Source organism: Rhizophagus irregularis, chromosome 28 (genome assembly GCF_026210795.1).
Source record: "Rhizophagus irregularis chromosome 28, complete sequence".
In the NCBI taxonomy this organism is placed as follows: domain Eukaryota; kingdom Fungi; phylum Glomeromycota; class Glomeromycetes; order Glomerales; family Glomeraceae; genus Rhizophagus; species Rhizophagus irregularis.
This window is the reverse complement of record NC_089456.1, coordinates 1,104,481-1,119,642: the sequence shown is the minus strand read 5'-3', so window position 1 is coordinate 1,119,642 and position 15,162 is coordinate 1,104,481. Positions and strand designations below refer to the sequence as shown.

The 15,162-nt window shown below is 25.9% G+C and overlaps 3 protein-coding genes across 3 annotated transcripts; 2 read left to right on the top strand and 1 right to left on the bottom strand.

The window, feature by feature from the left end:
- Nucleotides 1–2,233: 2,233 nt before the first annotated feature.
- On the bottom strand, nt 2,234–4,573 carry OCT59_018899 (uncharacterized protein; the record flags this gene model as incomplete). The annotated part of the gene is made up of 3 exons (XM_025319724.2): nt 2,234–2,271; nt 2,370–3,807; nt 4,058–4,573. 3 exons carry the CDS (start codon nt 4,571–4,573, stop codon nt 2,234–2,236), a joined length of 1,992 nt encoding a protein of 663 aa, XP_025173050.2.
- A 2,139-nt stretch (nt 4,574–6,712) lies between these two features.
- Nucleotides 6,713–8,516, top strand: OCT59_018898 (uncharacterized protein; the record flags this gene model as incomplete). Its single annotated transcript, XM_025327080.2, has 3 exons — nt 6,713–7,047; nt 7,130–7,262; nt 7,334–8,516. 3 exons carry the CDS (start codon nt 6,713–6,715, stop codon nt 8,300–8,302), a joined length of 1,437 nt encoding a protein of 478 aa, XP_025173051.1. The 3' UTR covers nt 8,303–8,516.
- Nucleotides 8,517–12,240: 3,724 nt separating this feature from the next.
- On the top strand, nt 12,241–14,337 carry OCT59_018897 (uncharacterized protein; the record flags this gene model as incomplete). The annotated part of the gene is made up of 6 exons (XM_025319725.2): nt 12,241–12,469; nt 12,566–12,772; nt 12,883–12,903; nt 12,984–13,479; nt 13,564–13,749; nt 13,839–14,337. The coding sequence occupies 6 exons, from the start codon at nt 12,241–12,243 to the stop codon at nt 14,335–14,337; spliced, it is 1,638 nt and encodes a 545-aa protein (XP_025173052.1).
- Between the last annotated feature and the right edge of the window lie 825 nt (nt 14,338–15,162).

Genomic DNA, 15,162 nt, shown 5'->3' with positions numbered 1-15,162 from the left:
CAAAATATTATGACGTGATTCTGATCGTCGGTATCCTTTTAGGTTCAAAACATTAAAACCTCAATGACTTATTCATGTCAAAATATTATGACGAAATTCTGATCGTGAATGGTAATCCGTTTAGGTTCAAAACATTAAAACCTCAATGGCTTATTTAGCATTATTCATGTGTCAAAATTATTACACAAATCCAGAATTTGGAAGTTATTAGATCAAAAGAATTTTCATCGTCATAACTGGTAGGGTCACAGTATGCACATGACTGCGATCAACCACGATTACTTTGAGTTACAGTTACATAAATGTATTTAATTGAAAAAAGGATAGTGGTGACTTTTGTGAAAGGATGCTTTAACAGGGTATAAACTGTTCCGGACGATAAAAATCAATATATTTTCGATAGAGATGTCACCAGTCCGATTTTTTAAATTTTATAAGATTAATATTAAATTAAATAATTAATTACACATATTATGATATTAAACAGTTATACTGTATGTAAAATTTACAAGAGATCTGTCTAAGGTCAAAAAGGCTGTTTTTCAGATAATTTTTTGAAAAAAACACGAAATTTTAATTTTTTCACTTTATTAAAATTTTTTGGTAATTCCTTTTAAGGTTGGTTTCCGTAGTAACGATTATTATATATCAGATTACAACCTTTAGCGGTTGTAATCTTATAAACGTTAGCTGTAAATTGGCTGTAAATACTACACTATTGTGGTTAGCTAAAAGATGGTAATTCTGATTTACAACCGGTATATTTACTTGACTTTTTGGACTTACAACATTTACGGAGACTAACACTAATTCTTTTACAATTGAGACTAATTGCCTAGCTGAGTTTAGTATAGATCAGTATAGCGTGATCTTGGTTTGATTCCGCAAAATTATGACTGCAAAACTCAGTATTTTTTTGCTGAGTATACATATCAATTTTCGAATACGCAGATAAATATCACATCATACTATACGCATAATAAATATTAAAATATCCAAGAATATATCCGAAAATACTATTCTTGAAATACTTGAAAATTTTTTTACAGATTTAAACAAATATTTTCGTGTAACACACATCAGCACGATGTTAGTGGTCAAAAATTTCAGATGATTTAAATTCAATTATGATGAAGTAAACTCTGCGCAAATCATAAAATAATAAAATAGGGGTTTGTTTTTTATCGCACCTGCGTTATGTCGCACCCCTATAATATGTTACATATAAAAGTCAAAAATGACATTCTAAATCCTTTTTGATATATTAAGAAAACTTGTAGAGCGATCAAAAACACGCATAGTATAAGGTTTCTTATAGTACATAGTAAGTGAATAAGGTCTCACACTAGGATTTTTTAAAAAATGGGAAATCTTAACGAATTCATGTGATCAAAATGATTAATTAATATATAAAAATTTACCAAAAAAGGGAGATGCGACATATCGCAGGCGCGAAAAAAACATATTCCATTAACGTTAAAATATTATATTTTGTTACTATACTATAGAGTTTTGTAGTATTGCATAAAATTAGCATAATTATATAGTATTAACGTTAACCAGTAAATTATACTTTGCATCCTCTGTAGACTCAAATTGTGAAAATATATATTCAAATTTTTTTTGATAAAAATTTTTAAAATTTTGTCATAGTTAACATATTTATCAACATATTTATTATTTAAAAATCAGTATTTTATAACTCTGGTCAAAATTATAAATCGGCATTTTAAACTCTAGCCAAATTGTAATTTTTGACCGGAATTAAGCGGCAATCACCAATCATCACTGCTGCGATTGGATAGACCACATGGTAAATCAGTATCCAACAAGTATGTAATCCAATGCTGGTCAAAATAATCACGTGACTTTACATAATTCAGCATAACGCGGGCCATTTGTCAGGATTTTGTAAAAAACTCTTCTTTATAATTCAGCTTTTTTTTTGCATTAGTTGCTGCTACAGTTGTTACAGTTGTTAAAAAGCGATTTACAATAATTTAACCTCAACAGAATGAACGAATAATTAATTTTATTTATATTAAAGATGAAAATATACAGCTATCAAAATTAAACAATATTCTAATATGTAATACTATCCCATTAAATAAAAAAAAATCAAAAAATTATTAACAATAAAAAAATAAAATATCAAATAAGTATAAAATAATAAATAATTAAAGTATTAATTACACCAATTCACCACAATTCATCACAAACGCCTCACTATACTTTAAAAATATATATTATGAAAAGGAGATATTATCGTGCCTTTTGAAAAAATAAAAAAAAATAAAAAAAGTTCAAATTAATAAATCATTTAAAAATTAATTGTTTTAAAAAAAAAAAATTTATTAAATTATCATTACCTTCTTCATTATCTTTAAGATAAGAAATACGAGAAAAACTATTAGTTTTAGTTTTTGAAAAATCATTATATGTAGACGGATATGTAGACGGTAGATTATTAATATATGTAGAATCAGAATTACTTTCATCGATCTCATCAATAGAATGAATAGATTTTATTGTAGGTGTTCGATTAATAAGCGAACTTTCATATGAGATTTCATCCTTATTAGCAGATAGTCGATTAATATATAAAGAATCGATATTTCTTACATATGAGACTTCTTCGTCGTTAGCAGATATAGATTGTCGATTAATATACATAGAAATTATGTTTCTATCATATGTAGTTTCATCAGACTCTATAGATGGTCGGTTACTATCATATGAAATTACAGATTCATCTTCGTTAATAGAATCTATAGATGGACGACTAATATACATAGAAATTGGTTTTTTCTCGTATAAAGCTTCACTTGACTTAGATCGACGACTAATATACAAAGGATTTGGTTTTCTCTCAAATGAAACTTCATTCGACATAGATCGACTAATACACATAGATTTTGATTTTTTTAATTCATTTGATAATCGATTATTATATTTCTCACTAGATAATCGATATGAAATAATAGATCTTCCGATAGGTTTTAATAAATTAGTAAAATCAAATGCACGACTAATATATATTGCATAAGGATTTTTCCTATATGAAGTCGAAATAACCGGTATTTCTTCGTCAGAATCTTTAAACATAGCTTTAATTTCATTTCCTTTATAACCAAATAATTCTCTTTCTTTATAACATTGATCACTTAAAATAGATCTATACCAAAATTTCAATACATTATCTAATTCTTCAACTGTTGGTCTTTTAGCTGGATTAGAACTCATACATTTAAGAGCCAATTTCCTATAAGCTTTAGGAGTTGCAAAACCAAATTTTGGTCTAAGACCTTTACAAATAGCAGATACTAAACCCAAATCATGACATTTATCATAAAAAGGAGGTTTTCCGGATGATAATTCAGTCATAATTACACCAAAACTATAAATATCGGATGATGTAGTATAAGGGTCCCCAATTAAAACTTCCGGAGCAATAAAAGGTAATACACCATATACTTTATTATCCTGATCATTTATTGAACCAGATAAAGCAAAATCTGAAATATGAGCACAACCATCAATCATTAAGATATTACCACTATGAAGATTTTTATGAAAATAACCTGATTTATGTAAATGACTAAGATTTAATAATAAATCTGATAATAATTCAAGTTTATCTTTCCATAAAAAACTGTTAAATTTAGTTGAAAGAAAATCTCTTAAATTTCCTTGGTCTGCAAATTCTGTAATTATCATAAATTCATCTGCAATTGGATCTTTGGTCATCCCATAAAATTTTAAATTATTATTAATATCTTTTAAATTAATATTCCAATGTAATTTAAGCTAAAAAAAAAAAATAATAATAATATTAATAATAATAATAATAATTATAATAATATTAATAATAATAATAATAATTATAATAATATTAATAATAATAATAATAATTATAATAATAATTATAATAATAATAATAATAAAAGGGTTTTGTTTTTTATCGCACCTACGATACATCCCTAGGCAAAATTACGTAATGCCAGGCAAAATTAACAGGTGCGATAAATTATAAAATCCATATAATATTATTACATACCTTATTTAAAAATAAATCTGGCATACCATTATGTGATACTTTTAACTTTTTCAAAACAACTTTCATAAGAGGTTTAAGATTTGATACTCTTCGAAATGATTTATCTATCGGTTTATTTATACAGGTTGATTTACCATCTACCCATACAGCGGAATATACTTTAAAATAACCACCTTCACCAATTTGTTCTACATTTGCTAACCTCTCAAATGGAACCCATTCAAGAAAGTGATTAAAATAACTATCATTATTTCTTGCATCATACATTGTGTCTTTTATAAATTTATCAACCTTAATATCTTCACTCGTCCAACCTTCAATTATATTACGTGGATCACATTCTTCACACCATAATCGTTTATCAAATGGTTTTTTACAATAAGAACAAATGTTATTAGAGTTTACTGGGTTGAGGCTAAATATAAAACTTAATATGGAACTGGCCCTCTTTGGCTTTTTCCTATTTTTTAATGTATATTTTTTATAAAATTCTTTAAATTCTTTATATTTTTTCATTTTTAAAAATCCATGAATTTTTTTTTTCTTTTTTTTTTTTATGGTTTTATATATAATTCTGATGGTCTAAATCATATGGTTAATAATAAGATAAGCATAAAAATGTCAATCATTTTGCCACTCTTTCATATAAAAATTTTAAAATTTGAAAATCATCATTTAAAATGTTCTATTACAGAAATTCAGAATATAAGGGGAAAATCATATTTATTATAATAATACATATAGTGTATATATATTTTATCATTATATAAATTTACATGTGATTTTATCGGAATTTGGTGATATTAGAACGTAAAATAAACATATTGGTTATTATTTATTTTTTTTAAATGGTTGGGATGATTACTTATGTCAAGGGAGATTTTTCGAATATTACCATATTAATATCATTTACAGTTTGTTGTCATGGTATAATCTTTTATAAAGAGAGATTTAAGTGGTAAGAAGTGCGCGATTTAGCGGTGTGTAACATATAAAAGGTTTAAATGATCATTATTTATAATATTATAATTTTTTGCTTATTTTTATCATCTGATTTCACCACTCCACTCAAAACTTGTTAATTGTACATCCGCTCCTTTTTCACTATATCTTTCCTTGAAATAATAATAAAGGTTCAACTTTTTATACAGTTTCAAGTTAAGAATATCATAAATCATAAGTTATAAATTATAATAATAAAAAGTGAAACAAATGATACACTTATCTTTTCATTGCGTCACTTTTGTCACTTTTGCGTATAATCATTGAGACTCCTTAATCCTTAGTTCTGACATCATATATATTGTTCCTTTTAATATTTTTTAAAACCCTAAAAAAAAAAATCCTCTTGTTTCAAAAACTTCTCCACAAAATAAAAAATTATTATACAATAAATATCCTTAAACAACAATATTAAAAAATAACAATAATCCTTTTTCGTTTGATCGACAAATAAGTAAACAAAATTTTGTTGTATGGCATAATGACTTTAATTTGCTGTCCTAAAATATATTTACATCCTTGTGTAGCTAATTTAGGGAGTTTCCCGTGATTTGATTTGTAGCTCATTGAGGATAATATGCATAATGCATGAATATATAAATATTTATTTTTATTTTTGTCATTCAAAATATTTTTAATATTTTTTTTCTTTTTTCTAAACATTATACCCTAATTTATGAAATCCTATTGTCTATCAAAATATTTTTTTAAGGCTTTTTTATTATGTTACCCGAATAAATGATTTTTATGGATAAACTTAATAAAAAATTTGTATCGTACAAAAAAAACTTGTTAGAAATATTGTAACATGATTATCATAATTTTATCTATTATTAGTTAAAATGATTTTTTTTATTGTTCAAAAAAAAAATATCGTTGATCTTTACTATTGTCTTCATATAAAATAAAAATTTTCGCAGTTTTAAACAAAAAATTGTTATAAAAAAAAAAATTTTCGTCTCATTATTTAAAAAAAAAAATTTTTATTATATATAAATCAGGATTCAAAACTTTAAAGTTTTTTTTTTATTTTTTTTGTTTTTTGTTTTTTAACTAAAAAAAATAAAAAAAGAAATCAATAAATGTTTCTCTTGATTTTCTTTGATTTCAAATATTTCTTTTTTTAAAAAATCGTAATTTGATTTCTTTAAATGTAAGATATATTATTATTTTTATGTACTTTCTAACGTTAAAATGATTGGATCTTCCCAATATATATATATATACACATAATATATATAATATACATAATATATATATTTACATAATATATATTATATATACATAATACATATAAAGTATATTGTATATATAAACACGTATATTATAAACACGTATATGTATATGTATACATATATATTTATGCCCTTGTAAAAAAAAGGTCCATTGTGACAATTTTTAGTAAAAAAAAAAAAAAATTAAATTAAAATTAACTGGATTTGATTAAAATTTTATTTATCTTTTTAAATTAGATTATAAATTAAATTAATAAATAATTTAAAATTAACAATACTCTTATATATATATATTTACATTATATTAAAAAATATATGTATATTTTTTTTTTTTTCTCGACATATATATATAAATACCATTAGGAATTTCGATCGAGTTCCACTTGTAGACTAAAAAAAAATTATTTTACTCGAAAAGATGGGAACCTCATTGTCATCAATTAATAATTCACGTCACATAAACATTCCGATCCCACAAAACCTTCCAGGTTCTTCCTCTAATCAACCTTCGTTTCCTTGTAAACATATTCAAAGATATCTGGATATCGATGGATGGTGTAAAAAATGTACTATGAAAAGTGTTAACACTGGACTTCGGGATCTTGATAAATTGATTCGTCGCACTCAATCAAAATCTACTTCTTGGACTGACCCTTTCTTAGAATGGATTCCTTTTGATAATTTTCGTGATATACACAAAATCGGTGAAGGTGGTTTCGGTGTTGTCTATCGAGCTACTTGGATTCAAGGAAGGTAATAAAAAAAATTTTTATTTTTTTTTATTTTTTTATATATTATTATTACGAAATGTAATATTAAATATTATTATAATTAGGAGAAAAAATAAACTTGAAGGTAAAAAAGGAAGAAATAATAAAATGCAGGAACATATGCGCACAAGTCCGATTAAAGTTACTTTAAAATGTATAAAGAATTCTCAAGAAATATCTGATGAATACTTAAAACGGGTAAGATATATTAGATATTATGTTGTTATTATGTATAAACTATTATTAATTTCCCTCGATTTTTTATTCAGTTAAAGATTTATTATAAATCGAGTCTAATTCAATCACGCAAAAGAATGCAACAACTTCTTAAATTTTATGGAATATCATTAGATCCATCTACCGGTGAATATATATTAGTAACTGAATACGCTGAACATGGTTCATTACATTTATTATTACACCGTCATTTTTCTTCATTTCGTTGGACTGAAAAAATCTGGTGGCTTTGTGATATTATATCAAATTTGCTTACATTACATAAAGCGGGAATTGTACATGGGAATATACATTCAGGAAATGTTTTGCAAATTGGTGATTTAGCAAGAGAGACCACTTCAGCTTTATCAGATACTGGATTAAATTATCCTGCAAGTTCATCATTTCATGATGCTGAAAATTTTATAACAAATGTTTATGGAGTTTTACCTTATTTAGCTCCTGAAGTAATTTTAGGAAAAGGAGCATCAAAGAGATCAGATATTTATAGTATTGGAATATTAATGTTCGAAATATTAACCGGAATACCACCTTTCTCACATCGTCCACATGATGATAAATTAGCTTTAGAAATTTGTCAAGGATTACGACCGGAATTAGCTGAAGGAACTCCAAAAGTTTATGGTGAATTAGCAAAACATTGTTGTTGTGCTGATCCTTCTATGCGTCCTACTGCCAAACAATTATTATATATTTTCAATCATTGGTGGTCCCTTATGAACATGGATGATTCTGAAGTCTATCAAATTAGAAATTCATTTTTAAGTGCTGATAAGCTTATTGATGTAATTGAGGAAAAGAGAATTATGGCCGTTAAAAGTGAAGAAGCAATTTATACTAGTAGATTATTACAATTTCAAAATGTATTAGATAGAAGGAATATAAGTAATTATTCAACAAATGGTTCTACAACAAATTATGAAAGTATTAATGAATCAATTAATAGTTCCCAATTTTTATTATTAGATTTAAATTTACCTGATATCACTATTGATCTTTGATTGATTTGATTGATTTGATTGATTTGATTGATTTGATTGACTTGATTGATCATAAAAAAAAAACACTAAAATTTAAAATTCTTCTTTTTGTAATATAATTAATTTTTTTTTTCATTTTATTCTTTATTTACTTATTATTTTTATTTATTTTATATTTTTTGTAAATTATTTATTCATTATATCTATATTAAAATAAAATAAAATCATGCATACAATAATATTATAATATGTTACAATTCATAAATTATTATAATGTAAAAGATGTTATATTATGAGAGCGTCAAAAAAGATGTATTTTATCCGTAAAAAGTACTGTAAACAAAACTTTTGTACTCTCATGATTTTCAAATTTTGAAAGAAAAATAATAAATTATTGTAAGACAAAAAAAAAAAAAAAATATTTATTTCATGTAAAATTGAACGCAAAGTAAATACATGCATGTAATAATGTAATACAAGAAATAACAAGAAAAGATTGACAGATTTAAGCGGTTTTATATTTCCCGATATGTAATAACAATAACTAAAAATAGGAATTTATACTCTTTTTTTTTTTCTTTAATTACTTTTGGAATTTCAATATCACCAATCTGAATCTATATGTACAGCAGCAGTACGATAAATAATTAATATATAACATATTGACAAAATATTTTCCAAAAAAAAATTTTTTTATACAAAGTTTTCCAAAAAAAAAATTTTTTTTATAAAGCAAAGGAATAAAGGCAAAGGAATAAAGTTTTATTAAATATAGTATATTATTTGTCCATTGTTTATTGAAACAATTTATTCATAATAAAAATCAATTTGTCCCGACAAAAAATTTTTCAAATTACAATTTGTAACACTTTATTATTATTTTTATTATTTGATACAATAAAGAAAAAATAAATGAATAATAAATTGGTTGAACGAATCAATTCCCAAAAAAAATTAAAAAACCAATCTTTGTCAATATTCATGAAATATTATCCGAAAGTAACCCGGGTTTTGGCCCATGACTGTCCGTGAAACCGGTTCTAAATGCGAGTTTTTCTTTGAAATCCAAAAATTGGTTCATATATGCATGTAATAAATTAGTGATGTGCATTTATGTTTCCAATAATATAAAAATTTGGTTTGAACTTGAAAGTTTCCAATCCAAATGGTTTTATTAGAAAATTATGTTTCCAATCCTTTCAAAGGTGCTTCCAATAGTGCTTCCAATTTTATCACTGTAATAAAGTGGTTTATATTAAATATTCATTTAAAGCTATATTGTACGTAATAACGTGAAGCGATCCATTAATATTATTAAATTTAGTTATGATATAAAATAACGCACTTACAGTAAATGGAAAAGTACAGACATAAAAAAAAAAAAAGTTTACTATATAAATATTAAATATGCAATCAGCTCTAAAGTAGGTATCCATGCCGATCAGGTCTTCATTACTGTAAGAACATCATAATGAATTATAGGAAAGGTCATTTCATTCTTTATAATACAATTTATTTGCAAATCTTTCATTATACTAAAAAAAAAAAAATTTTCGTCATAAATAAAATTAATTATAGTCATTAAACGGTTTACGGTAAAGTTCAAAAATCGGGACTGAGTGAAGATCCGTTATATTGTGAAAATTTTATCGAAATCCCCGACGAATGTCAAAATCCTGAATGGTACGAAAATCCCTAACCGGCCAGCATTATGCTTAATGCTGGCCAATTTTTCGGGATTTCTCGGATTTTGACATTCGATTTTGTACGGACCCTAATTTTATTATATCTACAGTACATTAGTTTTCCATTATACGTAAGAAAGGACTGCGACTTTATATGAAATATATCAACCTTAATCTAATAAATTTGAATGTCATTAATTTGTATTCACATTTCAAATAATATATTAATTGAAAGGATTAACCAAAATTTCTTTATTGTTAAAATGTAGACACGATTGGAGATTAAAACCGTCTAAAAAAAACCTCAACCGGTTAATTAACCTGTTAAGTCAAATTTATTTTATTTTATTTTTTTTGACTGTAAATTGTTATCTACTCACATATTATTGTAGAAAGATTAAGAAATTAAACCTTCGAGCTCGTGAAACGTGCCCGCAATTGCATATCCCTAGCTTTTTTGCCCGCACTATATAATTCCCGACCAGAATTATATCCACCACCGTCTTGACCGGTTGTTCCAACTTTTGGTTATTTTTATTATAATCGATCCCTTTCAACTTTTTCCACTATTATATAAATCCGAAAAAGCTTTTTTTAAGAAAAATTTCGTTTTTTAAAAGTAAAAGTTTCTTAGTTCAAGGAATGTTCTCTACCAACTATTCTTACAAAAGTTACAGTAATTAATCCTATTACATGTTTCAGAATCTTTGGCGAATGTTACGTTAAATCTAATGAAACAATAACGCTTATTAAGAAAAAATCAAAAACGGAAAAATACTTTTGAATAGAAGGCTAGTTTAAGGAGATAGATAAGATAAAATTACTTCTTTTCATTAAGGGTTTTAGTTTTTCCGCTGAGAAAATTAATAATTTTTATAGTTTCTTAAGTTGATAGTCTATTTTGGGATCACAAATATTTTATGATTATGGAAATTGTAACAATGGGAATAAGACAATGTACACCTTAATGATGAATGACTTCGAGAAGTTGATGGCCAATTACCGAAGACGTTTTTTAATTTTGTGAGTGAGAATATTTTCTCATAATTAATCAAACTTTAACGCAAAGATACGAAGCTGATCATCCACTTATTAGTTTCGGCTGTTCATACCTTCTTATCATCTTTAATAGGTATTGATAGTAGATCTTGGCCACTTTGAGGATTATTTCCCGAGGATAAACTATTCCAACAGGCATCATAACGCGATATGCAACGAACATTTTCACCAAAAGTGTATCAAAAGACTCAATTTTTTTTTCTTGGACATCTATGATTCAATCCTGCAGGTTTCGGGTTTAAGGTTATGTAAATCTCTATAAAGAGGTAGCATGATATTTGTAGCCAAAGTTTGCCTAAAAATTGGTAGCCAATTTCTAAAGACGTATATATTTAAGGGCAAATAAAGAATGAATGCAGAGATACGAAGCTGATCATCAATTTACCGTCGGCCGTTATTTTCTCATCTAGGTATTGATTAACTTTGATAGATAGAAGATCTTGGCTAACTTGAGAATCAAATCCCGAAAATAGACTATTCCGGTTGGACTCAAAAATTTCATTGCATCAATCGGCCTACACAATATACACAATGTGATTTACAACGAATATCTTCAATCGAAGGTGTAAAGGTGTTATCATAAGACGCGATATGCATTCTTAGTGTTACTATAAGCGATATAAACTATACTACATTCAAAATTGGCATCTGTTGATCTTAGGTGCTCAGGTGACATACAATTTATTCAGATTAATATAATTTTCGCATGGTTTAAATGGCATTCGGTAATCATCGACTGTCGATACAACTGATCATTCTAATAATTTAACATATCTTTTTAATTGATTTTATTAAAATATATTTAAGAAATTTGGTTAATACGTGATAATCTTGTATTTATTTTCTCTATTTATAATATTATTTAATTAATAATTAAAATAAAAAATAAAAATAAAATGATATCTCAAACCCAGCTTCGACTAGACTAATCATCGAAAACTATTTTACAAAAAAAGAATATTTTGTTGATCATGGAAGCCCCGATAAGGGAATTTCCTAATTATTCTTAAGAGTTCTAAAAAAAGGTAAGAAACTTATTACCCCTGAGAATCGTTGATAATCAGTAATTGCAGTAATTGATAAGCTCACATTTTCATATTTCTCATATTTCGTTATAAATAAATCAATTTCCTTTTTTTTTTTCTTCTTCATGATTCCTTCATGATAAAAATTTATTTTTTCTAAAAGCCTTCAAATAAAATTAAATCTTTGAAAATGTCCTCAAGTGCATTAAGTGGATATGCATTTTATACTTCTGGTTCTCCAAGACAAGATGGAGAGTCAAAATGGAAATATTTTATCAGAAAATTATTTACAACAAAATCTCTGAGTAGTCTTGAAGAAGATCAAGAAGCTTCGAAATTAAAAAGGTCTCTTAATTGGCTGGATTTTATTATGCTTGGAATAGGAAATGTTATTGGTTCGGGTATATTTGTACTTACAGGTAATTAGTGAAATTATTCGATTATTTTATTTTATTTTATTTTATTTTTTTTGGATAATTTATTAATAAATCGATAAATTTGATAAATAATATTAGGTCAAGCTGCAGCAACAAAATCAGGACCGGCCATCGTAATTTCTTTCATCATTTCTGGAATAGCATCAAGTTTTGCAGCTTTGTCATATTCCGAACTTTCTACCATGATCCCAGTTGCCGGATCTGCATATACATATTCTTACGCAACAATGGGTGAGCTCATGGGTTGGATTATAGGATGGGATCTTATATTAGAATATTTAGTCGGTGAGTAAAACTTCTAAGAATAACATTCTTTAAAACCGTTTTTTTTTTAATTTAATTTATTTTAATTATATTTTTTTTTTTTTTTTTTTTTTGTATTTGAATATAAATAGCTGCGGCAGCCGTAGCAGTGGGTAAGTTGCAATTTGCTCTTGTTACAAAATTATTTGTGCCACATTTAAATATTCATTCATGTCCTTTTGAATAATTCTAGGCTGGTCGGCATATTTTGTTCATTTCTTTAATGACACGTTCGGTATCGAACTTTCAAGTTCATGGACAAATGCTCCGTTTACGTTTGATGAAACAACTGGATCCTTCTCAACTGTACCTGGCGCATATTTTAATTTACCAGCATTTCTAATAATATTACTTTTAACCGTTATACTCATTATCGGTGTAAAAGAATCTGCTACAGTAAATACAGTAATCGTGGGCATTAAAATTTTTGTCATAGTAATATTTGTTATAGCTGCTGGTACAAAGATAAATCCGGAAAATTATAAACCCTTTGTGCCACCAAATGAAGGAACCTTTTCAGCATTTGGTGTAACAGGAATTTTTGCGGGAGCTAGTGAAGTATTTTTCGCTTACATTGGGTTTGATGCAGTCTCCACTACCGCTCAAGAAGCTAAAAATCCTCAAAGAGATTTACCTATTGGAATTATTGGAAGTCTAGGAATTTGCACCATTTTATATATTGCAGTTTGGTAAATATTTTATAATTTCTTTGATGATATTGAAATGTAAATTTTTTTTTATTAATTTTTTTTTTATTTTTTTGTTGTATTAAGTGTTGTTTTAACAGGAATAGTTCCTTATCGTCAGTTAAACAGTGCAGCTCCAATAGCAGTTGCAGTTCAATCGATTAATATGAAATGGCTCGAAATTATTGTAAACCTCGGAGCTATTGCTGGATTAACGTCTGTAATGCTTGTATCTCTTATGGGACAACCACGTATTTTTTATTCAATGGCACAGTAAGTTTACAGTCGATTTATGTTAATATTATTTAACTCAATATTTCTCAAAAAAAAAATAATCAATTTATTTTTATTTTTTTTTTCAGAGACGGATTGTTCCTTCCGAAAACAGCTTCTAAAGTTCATCCCAAATTTAAAACACCCTACGTAACAACGGCTATCACTGGCGTGATTTGCGCAGTAGCATCAGCAGTACTTCCCATAGACGTCTTGGCAAACTTAACATCAGTTGGTACATTATTAGCATTCTTTTTAGTAAATATAAGTGTAATGATATTGCGGTTAACAGCGCCAGACGCTCCAAGAAAGTTCAAAGTACCAGGAGGACCTTTCATTGTGCCTATTTTAGGAGCAGCATTATCTTTATTATTATTAGCCACAGCAACTGTATCTAGTATTGAAAGATTGTTTGTTTGGATGGCTATTGGATTAGTGATTTATTTTTCATATGGAAGAACACATTCTAAAGCTAATAATATGAAACGGTTAGAAGAAAAAGAAGGTATTAAGGAAATTGTAGAATTGGAAAAGTCAGTAAAAAAGGAAGGAGAAATTGATGAAGTGGAAGTTACTGAAATACCATAGAATAGATAAGTTTGAAGAAATTTCATGAAATTTATTTATTTATTTATTTATATTTTGAATAGAAGATGAATAAGTTGAAGAATTTTTTTTTTTTATATAAAAATTATTTATTATCTTTAATGGAATAGATAAAATTAATAAAAATAATATAAATAATTTCAACACGTGAAAACCTGTGATCTTGTGTATTGGCTATAACAATGGTGTTATTGTTGTAATTGTAATATCAGATAATAGATCTAAAAAAAATTGTTCTATATTACGCAATATTGATTTTCTTTTGATACGTAAGATTCACTGAGTCATTTTTACAAGTTATTAATACTTTATTTGCATATCTATTGTATCTGCATATATATTCTTCAATTTCGATTATTTTTTTATTTTTTTTTTCGTCTATTCTTTTCTACTCTTCTTATAAATAAAATTAATAAAATATATAATAAATCCTATAAATAATATCCTGATACATAATAATAACGATAATAATGATAATATTTTTCATAATAATATTTTCTTTTTTTTATAAATAAAAAGACATTAACAATAATAATATATATCTTGAAAAAAAAATCATATATTCAATCAAAAAAAAAAGAATAAAAAATTTTTTTTAAAAAAAATCTCTCCTCTTATAATATATATATATTAACCATTAAACTTTATTATAAAAGAAAATTTGAAGATAAAAATTTTACATGAATTATTGAATTATTTCTTCATAATTTATTATATATATATATTATTTATTTTATAAAAAAAAAATCGGAAAAAAAAAGAAAATCATTCAACCACCTTTTTACTTTAAAAAAAAAATCATTCAAC